Raw genomic sequence first — 24,249 nt, 5'->3', positions numbered from 1 at the left:
TCTTCTTTCTGCCTATTTCTCTCTCAAATAAATAAAAATTATATATAATATATATAAATATATTTATATATATACACACACACATACATACATACATACACATATATATACACATATACATATATATGTATGTATGTATTTGGTTTTTCGAGGTAAGGTCTCACTGTAGCCCAGGCTACCTGGAATTCACTATGGAGTCTCAGGGTGGCCTCGAACTCACAGCAATCCTCCTACCTCTGCCTCTCAAGTGCTGGGATTAAAGGCGTGTGCCACCACACCCAGCTAAAAATTATATATATTTTTAAAAAGGGCTGGAGAAATGACTTAGCGGTTAAGGCATTTGCCTGCAAAGCCAAAGAACCTCAGTTCAGTTCCCTAGGACCTATGTAAGCCAGATGCGCAAAGTGGTGCAGTGGATGGAGGCCCTAGTGCTCCCTTTCCCCCCCACTCCCGTGTGTGTGTGTGTGTGTGTGTGTGTGTGTGTGTGTGTGTGTGTGTCTGCCTCTTTCTCTCTATCACTTTCTCAAATAAATTAATTAATTTTAAAAAAGGATAGCAGGGCATGGTGGCACACATCTTTAATCCCAGCACTTGGGAGGCAGAGGTAGGTGGATCGCCGTGAGTTCAAGGCCACCCAGAGACTACATAGTGAATTACAGGTCAGCCTGGGCTAGAGTGAGACCCTACCTCGAAAAACAAAAACAAAAGCAAACAAACAAAAAGGAGCTGGGGAGTTAGCTCAACAATTGAGAGTGCTTACCAGTTATAAACATGAGGGCCTATCAAGGCAAGAAACCTCCAATTTTAACTCCCTAGAACCCACAAAGTGAAAAAAGAGCTGTGCATGGCCACATACATTTGTAATTCCAACAGGTCTGGGATAGTGTCCCATAGCAGTTAGCTTGTCCTGCACTGGGTCCCTTACGTCCCAGTGGAGACTGCAGGTCTCATCACTTGGATCTTTCCCTGGCCTCCTTGGTGTCTAGCTGTTCCCTGGGGTGGGGGGAGGGAGGGTGGGGTTCTCACCCAGACTGATAGGAACCAGGCAGAAGGGTGAGATGGCCTGCTCTGATGGGCTGTCCTGTCACCCAGCTTCTGTCTCACATAGCTCCTGACCAAGATGTCTCTGAGGATGCATCTGTCCACCTCACGTGTTGCATGAAGAGCTTCCTTGATGGGAGTTGAGAGTTAAGGGCAGATGTGTGAGCTCAGTCTGCCTTTTAAATGCTCCAGGGCCAAGGAGAGGCTGCATGAGTAGGTGAACATCCTTCAGGGAGCATTAGGAGAAAGCGGCCCCCTAGGACGTGAGCCTTTGTGGATGGCAGAAGTTCTTCTAGGGAATAAACGTGTGTTCCTGTCACTGGGTTCCTCAGCCTGGGTCTCCGTGTAGGAGTGCTCTGTGACCCAGACTCTGGGGTCTCCATGATGTCACTGCATGGAATTTTGAGAATTCCTGTTCACTTTTAGTTTTGAAGCAGGGTTTTTCCTTCCTTCGAGATTACAGCCCGGCCGTCGACACATAGCTAAGGACCCCAGCATCATCCAGGCCTAACAAGACCGATACACCAGACAATGGGCTTAGCATCCAGACCCACACTCCCAGGTTATCTCTCAGCCAGCAGCTTTGTTCCCAAGCCCGTAGACAGTGCAGGGAGGGCTGTGGTCCAGCCACTCTGGGGGAGGGGTGGCCTCTTATCAGCCGTATTCCCACCCAGCGAAGTCTCCCCAGACACAGCCTATCGGAGCCTTCCAGCTGCTGCCTCAGATACGGCACTAGGTCAGGCCTGGACGCAGCAGAGTACCAGACCCTGGTTCCGCTCAGAGCCCGTTGTGGGGAAGGACAGAAAAGTCGCCAAAGTGTCTGATGCAGGGAAAGGGGTGGGAGGTGGATCCCAGCGAAGTAGTCGTGGGGTCACTTGATGGCTGTGTAGGTAGTCAGGGTGGACTGCGAAGAGACAAGGCTGCATTCATGCCCACAGATGTGGGGTAGCATGGCCCAGTGGCTCAGAAGGCCCTCCATCCCCCCCTTGGACTCCTGCCTTAAAAACCACTAGATATTTCATCTCCTGCCCTCATTTCTGCCCATAAAGTGGATGGGTCTGCAGTTCAGTCTCGTATAGCCTCCGCCAATGACTTTAACAGGCTGGAAGTTCACCCGGCAGTAAAGGTTCTGGAAAAATCCATGGCAGAAGCTCTGAAAATAGAGCGTTCTTGCAACCGAGGGCTGCAAAGTGACAGAGCCCAGAGGAACCTTTCCCCCGAAGAGATGGACAGCCCTGTTGCTCCGCTGACCAGGCCCTCTGTAGGCTGAGCCCTCCTATGGAGATGCCCCCCAAAAAGATGTGTAAGCAAGAAAAACGTGGGGCCGTACTCGGGCTTCCTACCTCCATAGCACTTTCACCCAGCCTCTGTCTCACATAGCTCCTGGTTAACTTCTACAACTGTTTTAGTTCTCAAAATTACATTTCAGGACATTTCCTTTCAATTACTGCCCCAGATTGCTTCGGGAGGGAGTGGCGTTCTCGGTCACGTGGCACCTCAGTGTTCCACAGTGTGTGCTGTTTGCTGCCCTTGGCCAGGCTCCCTTCTTTCATAGCATCGAACTTAGAATCTCCTGAATGTCTCTCTCTCTTTCTTTCTCTCTCTCTTTCTCCCTCCCTCCCTCTCTTTCTTTCTTTCTTTCTTTCTTTCTTTCTTTCTTTCTTTCTTTCTTTCTTTCTTTTCCTTTTTCCACAGTAGCTGCTGCCAGCAAGCTGTAAACTACCGTATATCACTCCAGTTTAAGAACATAACTTTAAAACAAATTAAACTCTTGTTGACATTGTAATAAAAATCAGAATGAAACTGAATGGCTCAGTAAAAGTGAACTTTTTTTTTTTTTCTTGTGGATTTCAGATTGCTGGGTTTCCCAGACTCCAGCATAGCAAAGTTATTTCCTCTTGGCAGATGGCTGGAGAGAGAGAGAGAGAGAGAGGGAGAGAGAGAGAAAAAAAAAAAAAGGTGGAGGAATGGCTGGGGTGAGGTGGCAGGCGCTGGTGAGGTCTGGATAGGAAGCGTTCTCCATCACCTGAATATTTGCTCTGGCCTGACTGGCAGCGTCTGCTGTGTGTGTGTTGGGGGCGGGGGTGTGAATGACTTTCATGTGTTTTTAACTGAAGAAAGTAGCTCAAAAAAATTTTTTTGTCAGATCCTGTCTATTAAGTAAGTGTTTATGCTGGATTAAAAGAAAAGTTAAGGGCGAGTCTGCCTGTCCTTTGAGAAGTTGTCCAAACCCTAGTGAATGCTAGGAATCCTCTTCCACCTCTCTCTCTCTCTCTCTCTCTCTCTCTCTCTCTCTCTCTCTCTCTGCTTCTGCCCCACCATCCAGCCCGATCCCCACCTCCTCATTCTCTCTCTCTCTCTTTCCCTATCTCTGCCTCTTCCCTACCTGTGTCCCTCTCAGGTTCTGTCCTTGTATCTGGCTTTCTGCTGTCCCTACGCTTTGTCTTTCCCCGGTCTCTTTCCATCTCTCCCTCTCTCTTTCCCTCTCAGCCTCTCCCTCTCTTCTCTGACCTCCCCTTTCCCTGCATCTCTCATTATTTTTTCTTAATTTTATTTATTTATTTGAGAGAGAGAGAGAAAGAGGGAGAGAATGGACATGCCAAGGCCTTCAGCCATTGCAAACAAACTCCAGACACATGTGCCTCCTTGTGCATCTGGCTTACATGTGTTGTAGGGAATCGAACCTGGGTCCTTTGGCTTTTGCTAGCAAGCACCTTAATCACTAAGCCGTCTCCCCTGCCCACCTCATTATTTTTTGACGTGTGTGTGTGCACATGCATGTATCACAAAGCACGTTAGGAGGTCAAAGGACAACCTTGGGGTGTTTGTCATCCCCTTCCACCTTGTTTGAGACTGGGTCTCCCTTGTGTTTTGCTACTAACCAGGTCAGACTACATAGCCCTCGATAGGATTTTTCCTGACTCTGCCTCCCATTGCTGTAGGTGTGTTGGGATTACAGATTTATGCAGCGCTTTCTGCATCCAGCTTTATATGGGTGCTGGGGATCCAGACTCCAGTCAACAGGCTTACAGAGAAAGCACCTTTAAGCACTGAGCCACGTCCCCAGCCCTTCATGAACATATAAACTACAATGTTTGATATTTGAAAAAGAAAGAATAATTCTTTCTCTTGCTAAAATGGAAACGGTGGTTTCCACTGGATTGAATGCCCCTTCCCACCAGTCATGTTTTCGGTCATGGCGGTGCAGAGTTAACACAGCAGCCTGGGAATGGAAATTGGGCCATTTATTCATTTAAGGAGCATCTCTCAGGAGGTGTGGCTGGGAAGGGGAGCTTACCTTGGCTCTGAGCCAGAGGCACTGGCCTCTATGGGAGGCCCCTGTGGTCCCTTCCCCAGCAGGCCCCTTCCTGTCTCCTCCTTCTACTTCCTGTTTCTCAGCTTTCAGGACCAGGCTGGCAGGGGGGAGGGGGTCATCACCTTCTCCTTGTAGTGTCCTCTAGGCACCATGAGTGGTCTTGACTCTCCACTAGGGACTGGTGTTCAGAGCCAGCGTTGCCAGCTTTCCCATTCCGCGGGGTGCCCGCCATCTAAGGCTTGGTCATGCAGATGAGGTCCTGGGTCTTTAGCAGGCTGGCAGTCCACTGAATGCCTTGCACAGCCACCAGGAAGTGAGGAGAGGCTCTCAGAAAAGCCCTCAGTCTGTGCAGACATGGGGTTCTTTTCAAACAATCTTACTGTCTGAACTATGTCCTCCATTTCATTTGATCAGTATTTTGATAAACTTAGGGGTTTCTGACAGCATTTAACTCTGGTCCTAGATGGGAGCCCTCTTTGACTTGATGTCGGGTGCAGGCATATATGCCTACAACTTATGGAAAAATAAGGACAAAGACTGAGCAGGGAGGCCAATTTCTAAATTGTGCTCAAGGGCTTTTGTCTCCTCACCTGAGTCCCTATCTCCTCACCCAAGGTCCGTTCACCCAGGAGTCCTTATTTTCCACATCATCTCACTTGGAGGTCCCTATTTCCTCACATGGGGGTTTCCTAATCTCTTTACTGGGCTTGCTGTGCGGGCTGTGTCAAGGAAACTAACCACACTTAATGTGCAACCCATGGGCACTCCAGTGCTGCTTGGTTCAAAGCAAATTCCCCATACAGTCTCTTCTCAGAGCCTCACGGGTCTTCAGGCTGAGTCCACATGTACTGTGAACAATTATCTAGGTTGCTTGCTCTCTGCACATTGGTGTGTCTTCTGAAGATATGTTTAAGGCACCATAGATAATCAAATTTAGGGCAGTAAGAGAAGGAATTAAAGCTGAAATTTCTGAACACTGCCACAACTCTTCAGCAGGAGTCCAGCAGATGCAGACAATAGGCAGGTTACTATGGGTGGAAACTTCACCAGTGTAAACAAAGTGGAAGGGTAGACGTTCAGATGCGTCATGAGGTCCCTGAAGCTGCAACCCAAGGAATGGAGCAATTGGGATGGTGTGGTTTTTTTGTTTGTTTGTTTGAGAGCAGGAGAGAGAGAGAGAGAGAATGGGCGCCCCAGGGCCAGCCACTGCAAACGAACTCCACATATATGTGCCACCTTGTGCATCTGGCTAACGTGGGTCCTGAGGAATCCAGCCTCGAACCAGGGTCCTTAGGCTTCACAGGCAAGTGCTTAACCGCTAAGCCATCCCTCCAGCCCAAGAGATGGTGTGTCCTTAACCTTGTCTTCACTGCACTGTTGCCCGCATTGGTTCCCACACTGTGTTTCATAAGCGGGGGCACCTATCACCTGTCAGTTACAAAAACAGAAACCACTCAATATTCACAAGCCATTTTGTCATCGGTACTATAGGTCTATGAAGCCATCAGATCCCTGACCCCTCAGAAAATTGGAGCAGAGGTGGTGAGAAGAGCTTAAACAAAAGTTAAACAAGAATGGGAACAGCAGGTAACGGTGAGCAGAGTGCTGAGTGCCCATGGACTTAGATTAGATTCAGACTCCTGCTGTTTTTTTTTAAATATTTTATTTATTTATTGAACAGAGGGAGACAGAATGATGGGGTCACCAGGACCTCCAGCCACTGCAAACAAACTCCAGAAACATGTGCCACCTTGTGCATCTGGCTTACATGGGTCCTGGGAAATCGAACCTGGGTCCTTAGGCTTCATAGGCAAGTGCCTTAACCGCTAAGCCAGCTCTTCAGCCCCCAGACTCCTGCTTTTGACATTTCAGGGTAGTGGATGAGCTGTCTGGAAGACCACTGTTTCCACCCCGCCACTCCCTCCAGCTTTCTGTAGGTGTGGGATGAAGGCGGGTCTTCTTCTTCTCAGGCCAGGGTACTAGGTCCGAGTTTAAGGGTGGAAGAGGCACGGGAGAAATTCCTTTAGAAAGCAGCGTGTAAGATGTGGCAGCTTCCTGCTCCACCAGAGCCCAGGGCATCCTCCACATGGTTTCCCACTGGTCTCTGCCAGTTGGGCTCAAGACAAAAAAGAAAACGCGCCCTGTGGGGACTGCTGGAGGTAGTCCTTGGGAGCTGGGGTCCTGCAGCGAGGCCTGTTGTGGGGCAGCCACGGGGGAGGAGGGGAGTGTGTGTTAGCACACAAAGTCAATTAGAGCACGTGCATGCCAGTCCTGTTGATTTGATTTAGGACTGAGGAAAGCTCCAGTAATGTGCAATTACAAGGAACTTAATGGCCCTTTATACTGAATGCAACTTCCATGGCACCTAATATGCTTTGATGAATTGCTCATTATGTGCAGTGTTGGAATAGCCTCCGTAAAGATTAATAATTGGATAATCAATGCAAAAATTCAATCTTGGGATTTTTCCACTCCAGGGTCAATATGTGCTCAAGATCATAGGGGTCTCATTTGCCTGTTTATTTCTGACTCTTTTCTTCCGTCTCGTTCTTCTTGGTTTCCCAGTTAGGGATCTTGGACTCCGCTCACACCCTCTGTTTTCGCTGCAGATCTCTTCAGAATGAAGAGGCAGGTTCTGTGCCTGGCCAGTTTTGTCAGCTCGCAGGAGTCAGGGTGTGGGCAGGTTTGCTACCAGGGTAGACTCGGTCGCGTGTGGAGGGAGCGTGCAAGATCCCGGAGAAGGGCTGGAGAGATGGCTTAGCGGTTGAGCACTTGACTGTGAAGCCTAAGGACCTCAGTTCGAGGCTCGGTTCTCCAGGTCCCACGTTAGCCAGATGCACAAGGGGGCACACGCGTCTGGAGTTCATTTGCAGAGGCTGGAAACCCTGGCGCGGCGCCCATTCTCTCTCTCTCCCTCTATCTGTCTTTCTCTCTGTGTCTGTCACTCTCAAATAAAATAAAATAAAAAATTAAAAAAAAAAAAAGATTCCGGAGAAGTCGCCGGGAGAACTGTAAGAGTACAAGGGACAGGCAGGTGACCTTTCCTAGATGGTCAGAAAGGCAGAGTGAGTGCTCTAGGCAGAGGACCACCGCCAGAGGCTGCATGAGGACAAGTACCCTCCGTCCAGGTGGCAGAGTCTGGCCTGCATGTCCATGTAGGAGCAACTTCGGTGGGGGCAGAGCCCAGCAGCAGGAAGCCGAAGCTCTGCAGCCCATCAGAACCCAGAGGGCTACACTGACTTGGTGCCGGCGGGGGATTGGCAAATTTAGACCCCGCTGAGGTGGAGGGTTAGGTGTATGCGTGTGTGTGGGAGGCAAAGGTGACCTCAGCCGAGAGACGCAGGCTGTGGGGGCTGCAGCAGATGGCAGCACCCTCAGCTGCACAGGGTGGTGACAGAGGAGACGTGGGAGTCTGGGGCACTGCCAGGCCTCAGCAGGGCAAGCTCTGTGGGACAGGGGATCCTGTATCTACAGGCTGAGAAGCTGCAGCTGCAGCTTGGCTAAGCGAGGAGGCAGGTCTCAGAGACAGAGGACAGCAAAGGTGGGTGCCAGCCAGGATGGGCGGGAAGACAGGAGGGTGGCCCCAAGGCACACCGCAGCAGCCGTCTGGACTTCGGATAAGCATGAACCCATGTACCCAAGACGCTTGGCCGCTAGCTAGGAGCTCTTCCTTCCTTAAAATTAGACCAGCTCTGGTTAATTTACGAAAGCCACCAGGTGTTGTGGTGTGTGTCTGTGATCCCAGCTGATGGAGAAGAGATGCGCTCTTCGTAACTGTCAGACTGGAACTAGATGGCTATCGTGTCCACCAAGGACATCTTCCTGTGAACTGTGGACTCACACAGAACCCATCCTGTGCCTGTTAGAGATTTGGCCCATGAGGCCTGAGTGAAATCAGTAACATTTTAAACAGCACTCTAAAAGCCATATTGCCTGCCAGAGCTGAGAATATAAAGGAAGGTCTGCTTGAGTGTCATTGTCATTTCTTTTTCAGTATCTGACTAAGCCCCTCTCCCCACCCCCTCAGAAGCTGTGCTGACTCCCTTGGGCTCAGAGCAGCTAAGCACAGCAGTTGCCCTCCCTGAGGTACCTCATGTGGCCCCCAGGGCTCAGAACTATTGCAGTGAGGGTGGTTCCCCAAGCCACAAACCTATGGAGATCATGGGGAGGGAGCATTGGGTATCAGGGAAGTGCAAAGCCTCTTAGCACTTATCTGCTGGGGTCATTTCCTTTTCTACATTCCCATCCATTTCTTTTTAAAAAATATTTTAAAAAATATTTTATTTTTATTTATTTGAGAGAGAGAAATGGGCGGGAGGGGGGAGCGGGGAGAAAGAAAGAATGGGCACGCCAGGGCCTCTAGCCACTGCAAATGATCTCCAGACACATGCGCCCCTTGTGCATCTGACCTACTTGGGTCCTGGGGAATGGAACCTGGGTCCTTTGGCTTAGCGGGCAAGCTCCTTAAACACTAAACCATTTCTCCAGACCTCCCATCCATTTCTTGTTCCCTCTCCCTAACATCCCTGCCATTTCCTGTCACTAGGTGTCCCAAAAACTCAGCCAAAATACCACTTTTTTTAGTATTATGATTTCTGTCTTTGAGAAACAATTACAAAATTGCTCCCCAAGATTTTGAGCAACATGTAGAGTATTTTGGAGGTGCAAAAAGTGTGCTTTCCGTTCCCTGGGGATGTGCACATGGTCTCCAGGAGAGCAGCACAGGACACATGCATTGACTGGAACATTCCTTCCGATACACTGAGGGGCACACTGGTCTTCTTTGCAGCCCATGGCTCCTGGCACTGTTGCAGCTATGGACCAACCAGCCAGAGCTCATCTATGTTCTGCTTCAGCAGGTCTGGGTGGGACCCACAAATCCATGTCCTTATAGCCCCAAGGGCTGATGCAGTGTGGCATCAGGGCTGTAGGAGGAGTCAGGGGAGCTGTGACTCCTAAAGACAGAGGGGTGCCTAACCACAGGCCAGGTTCTGCATGGTGCCCACACGGCCTACACCTCAGGTGGGCCAGGGCTTGGTCCTGTCCAGGGGAGACTGTGTGCTACCCCAGGACCTGGCTGATCGTTGCTTCCTTCTCCCTGGGCTTCAGGTGCCTTCTTGAAAAGATGCTTTCTCCAAATGTGAAGAATTCCATCAACCACAGATAGTAACAGGCAGCTTCCCTCACACTCCAAACCAGCGGCAAACAGTGTGACCATACCCTCCTCAGTTGCTTTGGGATATTTAGACATTAAGGCTGCTGGGATATTTAGACACCCAATCCCTGACCCCGTTCACTTCATACCTCTTTGTAGATACCATTTTCTATTTTTTAAATTTTATTTCATCTTACTTATTTATTTATTTGAGAGAGAGGTAGAATTGGCATGCCAGGGTATCTAGCCACTACAAAAAAACTCCAGCCATGTGCTTCATCTGGTGGGTCTGGCTTACATGCGTACTGGAAAATCGAACCTGGATCCTTAAGTTTTGCAGGCAAGCGCCTTAGCTGCCAGCCCCTGTAAATGACCATTTTCCTACATGAAATGCAATCATCACACCTGACAAAAATGTTGAGAATTCTTTTAAATAAAATATGGGCTGGAGAGATGGTTTAGTGGTTAAGGCACTTGCCTGCAAAGCCTAAAGACCTGGGTTCAATTCCCTGGCACGCCCATTCTCTCTCAAATAAATTAAATATATTTTTAATTTTATAAAAATATTTTATTTATTTGCAAGGCAAGAAAGGGAGGAAAGAGGAGAGAGAGAGAATGAGTGGTTTACCAGGGCCTCCTGCCACTGCAAACAAACACCACAGGCATCAAATGTGTGCTCCACTTTGTTGATCTGTTTTATGTGGGTACTGGGAAATCAAACCTGGGCCCAGTAGACTTTGCAAGCAAGCACTTTCAACCACTGAGCCATCTCCCCAGCTCAGCTGCTAACTCTTGAGTAAAGTGAGGATTTAGTTCAAAGTCACAAGAAGCAGATTCCACTTCGAATAAGCCCAGGGACCAACATCTGCCTTGTTCAGGAGCAGTGCCTTCACATGAAAACCCAGCACTGGTGCCTAACACCTGCCGAAGGGGACACCCTGTAGAGGTCTCCCTCACCCTGGGCAGAGGCAGGCTGTTGGCGTGTGGCTTCTTCATTTCACTGTTGAACCCTTGACCTTCTCATTGTGCCCCACTTTTTAAAATTAATTAATTAATTTGACAAAGAAAGAGGGAGAGAGAGAGGGTACGCTGGGGCTCCAGCCACTCCAGCAAACGAACTCCAGATGTGTTCGCCCCCTTGTGCATCTAGCTAATGTGGGTCCTGTGGAATCGAACCTGGGTCCTTTGGCTTTGCAGGCAAACAAACGCCTTAACCGCTAAGCCATCCCTCCAGCCCATGCCCCACTTTTTAAACAGCGTTGCACAAATATGAACCATCTCCTGCAAAAGGGAGGCGGGCCTTGTTAGTTCCTTTCCGCCCAGGACTCTGATCTCATGCTAAAGAGGCCAGTGGCAGAAGTTTGTCTCCAGAGCAGTGACAGGAGACACCAGACTTACAACCCACTCTGATAACTCTTCTGTGGGGCTACTGGTTGTTCTTTGGTTTTGTTTTTGAATTCTGTTAATTCTCTTTGAATAGCAATTCCATAACTTGGTGAGATTTTTTTTTTTTTAAACAACACGTGGAAAGCCCTGGGTATATTTAAAAAAAAAAAAAAAAAAAAAAAAAACACGGCTTGTTGGTAGCTTACTGCTTCTGGTCGGTAATGGCCACATGAGAGTTTGGCACACAGAACACAGCAGACCAGATGATATGGAAACATCGTTCAGCCTGCATCAGCTGGACGGCCAGTCCTGTGGAATCTCCCTCCACGTGGCCAGCTCTGCTGGAGTTTCCACATGGGCATCTGCACGCCCTGGAGTTTTCAGGCTAAATAGGGAAGCAGGCTACTTAAGGTAGGAAAATCATTCCGCCCTAATGGCTGACAGTCCCACGTAACAGCAGATGGAGGGTCATGTTTTATTAAAACCGTGACTTGTTGTCACTCAGTCCCTCCGCTGTCCCATTCTCTCTTTCCCAAAATAGCAAGCCCCTTGGCAGTGGCTTATTATGATTAAAAGATAAAAATAAGCAGAGGCTGAGATAGGCCCAGGACAACCGAGGTAAGACGAGCGCTTACTTTTTTAATGAAAGTTGAGAAGCTGTGCTATTTCCACTCTTCCCAACGCGTCTTTGAGAAAACCAAAAGCAGAAAACGCGCTCGGACATGTTGCAAGTCTGCATTTTCCGAGTCGCGCTGGTCGCGATGTGCCTCATACAGAAACCCCACGTCCTCCTGACCTGCTCACAGATGTGCTCTTGGGCCCTGGTGGTCTCGGCTGCTGGCACTGGGCAGTTGTGGACGTGCAGACTGCTGGACACGGGGCTGTGGCCCATCAAAGCATGTCCTTGTAAAGGAGGAAATCTTCGTGGAGGTTGGAAAGTCCAGGAGCTCACACCTAAGCCACCTTCATGTAGTATCTGTACCCTGAGAATGGAAAGAAAGCATTTCCCTTCCTAGCCGGGCGTGGTGACACACGCCTTTAATCCCAGCACTCAGGAGGCAGAGGTAGGAGGATCACTGTAGTTCCTAGTTCGAGGCCACCCTGAGACTCCATAGTGAATTCCAGGTCAGCCTGAGCTAGAGTGAGACTCTTACCTCAACAAAACAAACAAAAAAAAAAATAGCATTTCCTTCCCTAGTTCCCATTTTGTGCTCTCAAATTTGTGGCTTTTCTAATGGCATTTGTATAGTCTTAGCTCATGTGTACTGTGGGGCCTCCCAGAAGAACCTGGCAAGTCTAAGTGTGTGTCGGACGTGGAAAGCCACACACCCACCAACTCACTGAGAGTACAGAGTGGTGAATGTATCTGTCAGACCCCTTCCTAATCAGAGATCTGGCGCACACGCGCGCACGCATGCACACACACACACACACACACACACACACACACACACACACAATCGGTGTATGCACTAGAAGTTTTGACTACCTTCCTTGTTCCAAGAATCATTAGACACTGGGAAAGTGTAGGGGAGCAGAGACAGCAGATCCTTCATGGAAGTTAAGTTATTTAAGAACTGGATTCAGCCTGAGGTATTTCTGGTTTTGCTTACCTAAGTCATTATCTTCTTAGGCTCCAAGTCTAACTTTAGCTAAAGGTGCATTTTTCTGGGAAGTTTTAACGAATACTTTTTGTAATTATCTTTTAGTCATAGGGATGGGAGAGAATGCCCTTCCTGTTTTCTTTTGCTCTGCTGAAAGTTATTTTGGCTTCTCTTAAAAATAAAAATATTCTTGATGTCTTGAAGTCTGTGAAGAACTTGTGGTTTTTCTGACTCTCAGAAAGATGAGTGAGGGACAGTTGGGTTCCTGCTGGGTGCTTATTTACGTGCCATTTGAGACTGTAGAGCTTAACACATGGGCACCTGGTGGGAAGGCGACCCCAGCACCATCCACTGTGGGGTCCTGTAGGGGTTTTTGGTTCTGCCTCTCATCATACTTAACATAGAAAGAACAAGTTTAAAAAAAAATGAAAAAGAAAGAACAGGAGCTTTTTTTTAAGTTTATTTTATTTTATTTATTTATTTGCAAGCAGAGAGAAGAGAGGCAGTGAGAATGGGCATGCTGGGGCCTCTAGCCACTGCAAATGAACTCCAGGCGCATGCTCCCCTTGTGCATCTGGCTTACATGGGTCCTAGGGAATCTAACCTGGGTCCTTTGGCTTTGCAGGCAAACACCTTAACCGCTGAGCCCTCTCTCCAGCCCCAGGATAACCTTGAGAAAATTTTTCTGTTCCGTAAACCATAAATGAAAGGCTCCTGCAGGCTGCAGCTTGCTAAAGGCAGTGGGCAAGTGCCGTGGATTCCTGAGGGTGATAACTCGGCTGCCTTCCTTATTGGAGCCAATGTCACTACTGAAATTTGTGGGTGTTGTGTCACTCAGTGAACAGCGCCCATGTTAACAGATACACAATTAAAACTGGATATAACCATGGTTCTTTTTTTTTTTTTAAGAAATATAGTTCTTCCCTCTGTCAAACTTTTTTGAAACTGAGGGTTCAATAATCACATGGATGAATGTTGATGAATGAGAATTCTCATTCTCTAAGGTCAGATCTAGTTTCTAAGAGTAAAAGGCCATAGCGCATCTGAATAGTAAACACGTAAAACCTTCTTGCCTTTTCTAGTTCCTTATTCCCATGGTGAGGGCAGCCCCCTTCCCAGCTTGGGGGTTTCGCTGCCCCCCTGGCTTACACCAGTCACTGCTAACCCGCAGATGGTTCCAGCAAGGAAGAGGGACAGAATGGACCCCATGGGTGTGTGGGTGGAGGGTCCCAGGCAAGCCAACTGTGTCAAATGAACTTTTGCCCCTGTTTTACCTGCAGACTGTCATGGCTACATCAGTGCTGACCTACATGCCCTGTACAGATGTTTGCTGTGATAACCAAGGGGTGTGTGCGTGTGTGTGTGTGTGTGTGTGTGTGTGTGCGCGCGCGCGGACACGCACTATAGGAACTCTGAACATTAACATGAGAACGCGGAGGGTGAAGCTACAGAGCCAGCCCTGGGTCACCATTCTGAGCCCCCGCGCACAGGTCGGGCCAGGCAAGTTCACTTCCGTTTGACATTCGATTCAAACCCGGTGACTTCCATTCCACAGCCGGGACTTTTCTTCCTCCTTCCGATAATCAGTGACAAGAAAGTTGACCAGAAACCGCCCCCTGAGGACTTCGACGGGTAGAATTTTTGGACCAGTCTGCTGCGGTTAAGAAGAAACTTGGAAAATCCTCAGACTTCCCAAGCGCCGGCCGTGACGATCTGAGGGCTGTAGTGGAATTGCCACACCCAAGGGTGCTCCCCGCCTGCCCCTGCCTTGCCCTGCCATTTGAGGACTGACCGGCTGACCACTAGCTTTTGTCATCAAAGTAAGCTGACAGTAGCATGAGTCCCTAAGAGCCACCCAAGGTGAGGTTCATGTGTTTGTCACCCCAACCCATGGCTAGCAAGAGGATGAGATGAGATGCCCACCGGGATGACCAGAATCCATCACCCCTGACGGGAAGAGTGTCCTCCCTTAGCTGACGGAAGGACATGACAAAGAGGAGGACCTGGACCCTGCCACCACCTTCCCTTCCTACCAGGCTTCGCGCATGGCTTCCATAGGCAGAGACCCAGTGTGGGTTTTCTGAAGAAGGGTCTCAAAGACCCTACCCAGGGGGTGGCTCACAAGCTATAGTTTGAATGGAGCCTGGCCTGGCCTGTAGGCACGCACCAGGGAACAGAAGACAGGTCTGGCTTTATGACCAGTGATACCTGAGGGTTTTCTCATATCATCTATACTGGTTTTTAGCAGTTATTTTCCTCGAGGGTTCTCTTGTACCTCAGTTATGATCAGAGAACATTCTGGAGCCTAGGGGACATGACAGACTCCAGATCCTGGCAGTAATTCTTCTCACTGAATTCATTTATTTATTTGAGAGAGCGAATGGGCGCACCAAGGCTTCTAGCCACTGCAAACGAACTCCAGACGCATGCGCCACCATATGCATCTGGCTTATGTGGGTACTGGGGTATCGAACCCAGGTCCACAGGCTTTGCAGGCAAGCACCTTAACTGCTAAGCCATCTCTCCAGCATCATCCCCCTCAGCCACTAAAATTTGAAGTGATATTATTGACAATCTCTGCAGAGCCGCCCCCCCCCACCAGTTAATTTTTGTAGGCCAGTTGTCCAGAAGATCCATGACTTGAGACTTCAAAGGGTAGAATGGGAGGATGTCAGATTCAGAAGTGAAGCCCTCAAGAAATGACAGACTGCATCAGCTGTTTCGGCCCCGACCCCTGGTGCCCGCATCCAAGAGTGAACCCACCATTCTGCTGGAATGTGAATGAAGTTGGTGAGAAAGTGTGCCAGCAAATCTCTTCGACACTGATTCATCAATCATATCTCTGAACCCGTGTCCACTTTCACTCTCTGTGTACTTCACAGAAAGGCCCAGGCTATTTGTTCTTACAGAGTCCTGGAGATAAGCTATAGCGTAGACTTCATGTGGTCCCTTGGGTTGCCCACCTCCCACACCTGCCTTTTTTAAAAAGACTTGAAGCACACAAAAGCTAACACAGGAGAAAAAGGCTAAAAGGAAACCAAATCCCCTCAGCATCTTAGCCCAACAGGACAGTGTTTGTACATGTGTGGCATGCCCTAATGCTGTGTCTGGTTTTGAAAGAGCACATGCAACAGAAAAGGAAAGTAGCAGCAGATATGACCTCTAACCTTCCCTTATCCCAGAGACACAGAGCTCCACGTCCTGAGGACCTCTGCGAGCAAAACAGTGGGATATATAGGGGATATATAGGCTGCGTGAAAGTGGGGGTAGAGAAGGGAACTGGCTACAGAATGCAAAAGGCCTTGAGTCCCCGACATTGTCACCTCACCAGTGCCCCTGGTATCCCAGGCAACCGGCCCCATCCTTTCATGCCTTTCTTAGTGAGTGTCTATTTTTTTTTTTAACTGGCATCTAACCCTGAGGGGAGCGCAAGGCAGCAGACAGGGGGCGCTGATAGCAAGACTCAGGGTGGTGGTTCTGCAGACCCAGCCTCAGCAGCATCCCTGGAAGCTCAAGGATCAGAGCCACCACTTCCCACCAGACCCTTAGTGGTGGCTCTCCATGGCAGAACTGGTCGCTGTGGTATCTGCCTTACCCCCCTCTTAGGAATGGAGCAAATACCCAAAACAACACAGGCAGGTGCTTCGACCCCATGAGGGGTGCTTAAATGATGAGTCAAGAAGTTTGTTAATTCCTTAAAACTTGGCTTGAGACCCTAAGTAGCTTTCAATACCAAGGATTTTAAAATATACATATATATATTAAATTTTTTAAATTTATTTATTACAAAGAGTGAGAATGGATGCTTTGGGGCCTCTAGCCACTGCAAATGAACTCCAGATGCATGTGCCACCATGTGCATCTGGCTTATGTGGGACCTGGAGAATTGGACCTGGGTCCTTAAGCTTCACAGCCAAGCGCCTTAACTGCTAAGCCATCTATCCAGCCCTTAATATATATTTTTATTTATTTATTTGAGAGAGAGAAAGAGGGAAAGAGAGAGAGAGAGAGAGAATGGGTGGTCCAGGGCCTGTAGCCACTGCAGACAAACTCCAGATACATGTGCCCCCTTATGCATCTGGCTTACATGGGTCCTGGAGAGTCAAACCAGGATCCTTTGGCCGCCTCTCCAGCCCTCAAACACCAAGGATTTTTAAATGTGGTGAGAGTTGGCTTACAATTTGGGCATCGAGTGGACAAGGATTCAGTTTTGAAATCCCTTTGGTTTGCATCACTGTCTACACAGTCACACAAAAACCCAGTGACCTGAAATGTGACTCTGACCCCGTCCTTCACCTGAGCTTTGACCGCCAACTTTAGGAAAAGAGTACTCAAAAAGAAGACAGCAGTTACGTGAAAGTGCAGAGATTTCACTTGGGGGAGGACTTTTCAGCTTACTGGGGATTTGCACATGTGGGTATCCCAGGGGCCTCGGAGAAGACTTCGGAAGGGTCCCACAAAGATTAACAGGTGAAAGGCTATGCCTGTACTTCGAACATTGTCATTTTTATACTTAAGGAAATATCAGCTTCATATTTCACTCAACAGTGGATATATATGCAGAGGTGGGGGCGAGTGGGGTGTGGATAGGAGCTACAGGAAATACACACAGCCTTGTCTGCACAGCTCCAGTTATAGCAAGGGTCCAGACTGCCACATATAAGTCTTTAGAAGAACATTTAAAGAAAAAAACATAAGTTGATATTGTATATATGTAATTACAATGATTGTAATGGGGAGGTAATATGATGGAGAATGGAATTTCAAATAGGAAAGTGTGGGGGTGGGGAGGGAGGGCATTACCATGGGATATATTTTATAATCATGGAAAATGTTAATAAAAATTAAAAAATAAAAAAAATTTAAAAAATGAAAAAAAGAAAAAAACAATATTTTCCACCTCAGGAGCATTTGAGAGAAAATCAAATATAAGGGAAAAAACCCTTCTTATTAAATTGAATTGTGGTGTAACAGTTCACCACATCCTGTTAAGGGACATCTGACTAAGTGAGAAGTTCCTCTTTCAGGCAAGTTGTGAGGGTCACATGTCACCTGAAGTTCAAAACACCTCTATAAAGAGAAGTCTTCATGTCGGTGGAAAAGCTGAATAAGAAGGTGGAAATGATCAGTGGAGAGAAGACACGATGGGAACTTGTGGGTGTCACCACAGCTGTATCAGAGAGAAAGCCACCCCAGAGGAACTGGCAGAGCCAGGGAAATGTGGGCTGATAGAGCCCCAGAGCGGTGACCTCATGGAAGACAGAGTGGTGGCAGGGAAAGGTACGGGGTGGGGGGAGGGTCTCAGTCAGCCATCTGTCAGCTACGCCACCTCGGGTGTCCACTAGCCCCTTGTGAAATGGGAGCACACGTGGCTTTCCTTACAGGTTGTCACAGTTTATGTCTGTGAAAAAGTGTATCCTATTCTGTCTCCCAGATCAATGGTAGCCGGTCACCATTATGCTGTCTCGTTGTTGAACTGTCCCAGCAGTGTGCGCTGTTGCGTTGAGTGCCATTGTCAAGCTGTTGTCCCGTGTTTGCTCTCCAGTGGCCACTGGCCTCCCCACTCAGTCTCGGGGGGAACGTGAAGAAAACCCTTGAGGGATGTGTGAGCTTGTGTAATTACTCCTCATACGCAACACTACAAAGTCCGAAACGCTGGACACTGGGAGACTGGGAAGAGTGGGATGCACATCCAGCCACAAGCTGTTGGAGCAGGGCAGCTGGTCACGACCCAACCACCAACAGGAACTCACGGGACAGGCCCGGAGCGCTCCTGAAACTCGGTGACAGCCTCAGATGAGACTGAGAAAGCCAAGTAGCCAACTGGTGGCTCACTGCTGCCTCCAGCTGGGAACCCATTTGGCTAGAGAACCTGTGAGTGCTTTCCCCATCCCACAGCAGGGCTCTCCCCTTGAGGCTCAGGTGTCCCCCGTGGGCAGCAGGGGGAAGCCCACATCTCATGTTCCTTCCTCTTTTACCTTTCAAGCAGATGTTGTTTTCCTGTGGTCTGTAGGACCATGAGTAACTAGAAGATTCTCAGCCGTTTTGCTTAGTGTCTCAAACTCATTCCGTCATAATTATCCCTCAGGCCTCTCCTTCTGATTACCCCTGGGGTCTTCTTCCCATCAACATTACTCCTCATACTTCCTTCACATCCCATCACCTCAACATATCAAGCCACCTTTTGTCCATAGTGTGCCATCCCTCCTGGGCCATCTTCCTGATGCTCAGGCCTCTTGTTTTTCAGCGTTGCACCTCGGGCTTCCCTCCTCTCCTCATCATCGCTATTGCTTCGCCCTCCCGTGCCCTCCTTGCTCTCATTCTTCCTTCATCATTATTACTCCTCGGGCCTCTCCATCATTTTTACTTCTCAGGCTTTCCTTCCTCCCCTTATCATCAGTCTGCAGATCTCCCTTCTCTCCTCCTCACTATCACTCCCCAGAGATCCCGCAGATCCTATCATTATTCCCCAGAGATCCCGCAGATCCTATCATTATTCCCCAGAGATCCCGCAGATCTCATCATTATAACCCCTCAGGCCTCCCTCAGCATTGCCCTTTAGACCTTTCTCATATCCCCATTCTTAACTAACCTTTAGCAATTTCTTTTCTGAATAGTTAATTTATTTATTTACTTGAGAGAGAGAGAGAATGGGCATGTAAGGACCTCTAGCAACGCAAATGAACTCCAGAGGCATGTGCTACCTTCTGCATCTGACTTTGCGTGGGTCCTGGGGATTCGAACCTAGGTCCTTTGGCTTTGCAGGCAAGCACCTTCACTGCTAAGCCATCTCTCCACCCCCTTACTAACGTTTAGACCATCTTTACAGTGTTTCTTCTCAGAGCTCCTTGATGTCCCATCAGACCTTTCTGGAATATCCCCGTCATTATGATCCCCGACCTTCCCTATTGTCCCGTCAGTATTGCTCCTCAGACTTCTTTCTGCTCCTCCAGAACTGTAAATGAAAAGGGCTATTCTGTTGCCCAATCTGCCCTGATATTTAAGTGGGCAATGAAACTTTGCTTCTCATAGTACAGTGCATTTAAGTATTCTCTCTCTCTTTCTTGTGTGGGGTCTACTTAGAAAAGATTTGGAGACCGTGAAATAGCCTCTCCCTCTTAATGGTGGCTCATCTCTCAGTCTTGGTGTTTCACGTCCCTGTAGGCATCTGCCCCAAGCCCACTTGTCACTCAGAGAGGGTCGCCAGTCTAGGGCCCTCGGTGCTTGTCCTAACTCCGCCCCTACCCTGGTCTGGGAGCCATGCTGCTGCCAAGGCTCGGGGACAATGTGAGAACCTGGGACCCTGACAACCATAAGCAGTCGTCAGTGCCGCAGAGACAAAGGCGGGATGGGGTGGGGTGGGGTGTGATGGAGGCCGTTGTAGCTTGCCCCCACCTTGGCACACAGAAGCCACCCTGCACCCAACTCTGCTTTCATTGGTGTGTAGAAACCCTGCTTGCTTTACAGTGAGAAATCTTCATTATAGACAAAATCGTTTTGCTCCTAAAAGAATACCTTCTTAAAGGGATGACACTTGTGATTTTTCTTTGTCAAAATGTTCTTTGATATGACAGTGATGAGGTAGATTATGAAGTAGACGTGTGCTTTTTTTGTTTTGTTTTGTTTTGTTTTCAGTTTTTTGAGGTAGGGTTTCACTCTAGCCCAGGCTGACCTGGAATTCACTCTGTAATCTCAGGGTGGCCTCGAACTCGTGGCGATCCTCCTACCTCTACCTCTGAGTGCTGGGATTAAAGGCATGCACCACCGTGCCCAGCTTGACTTTTACTTTTTTATAGAAAGGTTAAACACATGAAGGAGGGAAGAATTTAACGTCTCTTGTTCCAAGACATCTCTACTTTATGCAGGAGAGCCTGGCAGAGCATCAGATGCCCAGGGGTTGCCAAGCTGAGCATGGCCAACATTAGAAAAGACCCTCAGGTTTCAGACAGGGGTACCTGACATGCATTAAATAGAAGAGGCAGTTATCTGGTCCTGGGGGTCCCTGCCAGATCCGTCTCAGGGCTGTACAGCAACCACAGGCCAGTGTCATGGAAAATGCCAGTAACTAAGGAGCTGCCCAAGTGCACTCCGGGGACAAGTTGAGTCCTGATCCCTGGTCCCCGACCAGCCCGTTAGCACCTGGGCCTTGTTATTCCTCATTAGTGGCTGTGAAGTCACAGGACCAGAGGGAGCCTGCCTATCTTCTGGGGTTTTCCACACTGAAGGTCGAGCCCTCTCCAGGGTCTGCTGGGTTGTGTGGTCAAGGATCAATGCTGGGTCACCACGGAGGGGGCCCAGGTATGGGGCACTGCTCGGGGGACCCTGCTGTAGCCCGCCTTTGTTCCAGAGTGTGACTCCCGGAGGGAGAAGCCCCAGGACTTCCCAGCGAGCAGATCTAACGCAGGGCATCTGGAACCGTGGTGGAGTGGCCGGGGGGGGGGGGGGGGGGGGGAGGGGGGAGCAGGGGCGTGGGGAGCAGCCTCACCCTCACAGGTCTCTTGCCAGGCAGCCCCTGTGGGCGAGCCCGGCTTCTGTTTGTCGCCAGGCTTCCTTCTGCTATCAGTTCCCATGACACAATTCCTGGTTCCCCCAGTTGCGTTTTATTATTGTTATTCTTAAAAATATTCAGGAGCGGGGGGCGGGGTGTTGAAAGGTAGTTTAGGGAAGGGAGTGGTGATGAACAGCACGCCCCCTGATGGCTCCAGGAAGCTGTCCTCAGACAGGCCGGGGCCTCTGTAAAGAAAGCTGCAGCGGCTTATCTGGGTGCTGGCACTCCAGCCCGTGGGGAAGGGAAGCCCGGGTGGTTCCGTGACGTCAGTGCAGGCTTCCCACCTCCAAACTCTGTTGGAAGAAAAAAAAAAAAGGGACATGGTGACAGCCGCCCAGTGACATTTCCTATCTCAGTGTGGATCAGGTGGCTGGGGAGGAGAGGGGTGTTGTGCTGTCCGCTGGCCATGGCCTTCCCTGGGCTTCTCTTGTTTCCTGTCCATCTGCCAAAAATCACACAGTGAAAGTGGCCATAGCTGGCCTGTGGGAGACACTATGACTTGACCCTCTTCAGAGAAACAAAACGGAAGAGCCCCGGATGGAGGCAGGCATGGGATACGGTGGGTCCCATCACTTTCTCTCGCAGCCACTGAGCACACTCCCCGTGAGACACTGTGGAGTGTCCATGTTTTGTTTCACAGACTTGGGGATGGTCCCCAAGTTGACCCCTGTCCTGGAGAAGCTGAACTGGGGCATCTAAGTGTTACAGGCTCGACATAACCAATTACAAGTATGGTGGATGGATGTCCTAGTATTGGCGTGCAGGTTGGCAGGAAGATGCAATTTTCCTAATATTCTCTCCTCTCATTCTTTTTTTTTTTTTTTTTTTTTACAGTGAATGAAATCATACGCAACGACCTCTCCAGCACGAGCCCCCACTCCTAATTCGACGCATTGGAGCTGGCAGAAGCTGCGTGGAGTTGGTTCAGCGCAGACAGCCGGGCTTCAGCCTGCGAGACTTTTGATGAAATAAACTGAACCTACATCTGGTACCACTCAGAACTTCCAACTTGCTCAATGGCTAGGAGCTGAAGACTTACACTATATGTACAAAGAAGTAACTCTCAAATCAGGAGGGAGGAGACGGGAAGGGAGGACACCAAGGCTCCTGAAGGAAAAAACCATGTCAAGGATACAGAAGGGCTTGGAGGGTGAGGCCAGGGACACACGCTTATTCCTTGAAGCAAAGGGCCGTGTGGCAGGCTGACCCCACGCCTAGCCCTCCTGCCCCTGGATTGCAATACTGGAAGTGCCTTATTTAATGAGACCATAGCATCAGGGCATCGTGGAAGTGAGCACTGAATTTTCTACCATGGAGTATTTGTAGGCGCCAAAGCTATTTAAAAAAATTTTTTTGTTGTTGTTAAGAGGCTTTATCCTTTGTATAAATTGATAGAGTTCTGGTAAGCTGGGGCTTCCCGTTTATCTCCAACTCTCTTGGCTGCCCTGCGTGATTCTGCTGCCTTATCCTGTGTGTTGTAAAGGTCTTCCAACCTATCATCTCAGCTCTTTCTTAATCGACTCCCTTCTCGGTGTGACTAAAACCATAGGATTGTTAATAGCAGCATGCTGAGAGATTTCGGTTTTTAAACATAGCACAAGGAAATTGAACAGCACAAGATAGGATCCTGGACAAGAAAAAAAAAAAAGACAAAAAAAAAAAGAAAGAAAACTTACTTGCCACAGATCTGATCCTGTGTTTGCATGCATGTACATAAAGGATTTATATTTATGTATCAATAATCAGTGGCGAAGATGGTGATGACCAGTGTGTGCTCAACAGGGGCCTCCACATCAGCAATAACCAATGTCCACTTGGATAATACACCTAAGAGTCCAGACCTGATTTTCCAACACCTTCCATCGGTGTGTGTGTGGGGGGGGTGTCTGTCACCCCTGCACAGACAGGCGGCATTTTTTTCCCCATCTCGTGCAGTTACAGAGCACTTTAGAATGCCAGAGAGCTGTGCTCAAAATGCCCATAGGCTACCAGATGGCAAAATCAGAAATCAGTGTAAATGACCATTACAAAAGGAGTATAATATATTTGTTCAATTATAAGATTATTATTTCACAGAAGCCTTACAGCTCTCTGCTTTCATCTAAGAAAACAATTACCAAAAAACAATGTTTTCACAGGCAGCCTGTGGATAGCGTGTTTTCAGTTTCAGATCAGTCACTGTTAACAAGATAGGTTGGTGTTGGCTTTACTGTTGCGTTTTGTACGATTAGTTGCTTATTACAGTTACTAGCAGTGACCTATTATTTCATATAACCAAAAAAGCATGGTTTAATTAAAACATGTTTAATGATTGTGCCTTAGGAGTTAACGCCCCCTTATGGGATATGCCTGCATTGCACCTTGTGGGTGGAGGTTACTGTAAGCCAGTCACAGATCAAACTCATGATGGGAAAACACTCTCCCACAGGAAGACGCATCTTTAAAATGTTCATCTGTGTACGACTGTGTCTTACCTTTCTCCAACTCATGGAAAGAAACAAAAAAAAAGTCCGAAAGCCATTTTTGAACGTCTGCACACGACTGTGAAGAGCTGATGTGCGCCACCGCCTTGTACATAGGTAGCCCCTGGTACCCATAGGCTGCCTCCTGTCTGTACCCAGTATGTACCCTGTGTTTAGTATCATGTTGCATGAACCCTTCCTAGTAGACTGTCATATGAAAGCAAGTGTTTGATATTTGTGTCATCTATCTTTGTAGTTAGAAAACAGACCCAATAAAGCAGTATTTTTGTTTTGCTGGACAATCTCTGAGAATGACTCATTGCTTTATGGAGTGTACTTCTTCCTTTTGTTCCATTTATTTATTTACTTACTTACTTACTCACTTCTTTTGAAAGAGAGAGAGAATGGATATACCAGGGCCTCCAGCCACTGCAAATCAACTCCAGACTCATGCGCCACCCCGTGCATCTGGTTAAGTGGGCACTGGGGAATCGAACTTGAGTCCTTAGGCATCGCAGACAAATGCCTTAACCACTAAGCAATCTCTCCAGCACAGCACTTCTATACTGGATATGTGTGGGGGCGTCTGTGACAAGTGCTTCATGAAGATGGAGCTGGCTGCTCCTGTGGTCAGCTGAACGCCAAAAGCAGTGGGTCTAGCTTTCTTCTTACCAGAAGTGAGTGGATATTTGGTGTAGTCCCTGGGCGTTCTAAGCAAATGACTTCAAAGTGCTTAT

General features: G+C 48.6%; 1 protein-coding gene across 2 annotated transcripts in view; it reads left to right on the top strand.

Moving 5' to 3' along the window:
- The window catches only part of Nfatc1 (nuclear factor of activated T cells 1), a 126,616-nt gene extending 102,802 nt beyond the window's left edge, over positions 1–23,814 (top strand). For both annotated transcript variants that reach the window (XM_045143022.1, XM_045143023.1), the window contains exon 10: positions 21,885–23,814. In XM_045143022.1, the coding sequence (XP_044998957.1) occupies positions 21,885–21,887 (3 nt within the window). In that variant the 3' untranslated portion in view covers positions 21,888–23,814. The remainder of the gene's footprint in view (positions 1–21,884) is intronic.
- The last annotated feature ends 435 nt before the right edge of the window (positions 23,815–24,249 follow it).

This window comes from Jaculus jaculus, chromosome 2, assembly GCF_020740685.1.
Source record: "Jaculus jaculus isolate mJacJac1 chromosome 2, mJacJac1.mat.Y.cur, whole genome shotgun sequence".
NCBI classification, from domain to species: domain Eukaryota; kingdom Metazoa; phylum Chordata; class Mammalia; order Rodentia; family Dipodidae; genus Jaculus; species Jaculus jaculus.
The sequence above is the reverse complement of the archived record's forward strand: the minus strand, read 5'-3'. Positions and strand labels throughout refer to the sequence as shown.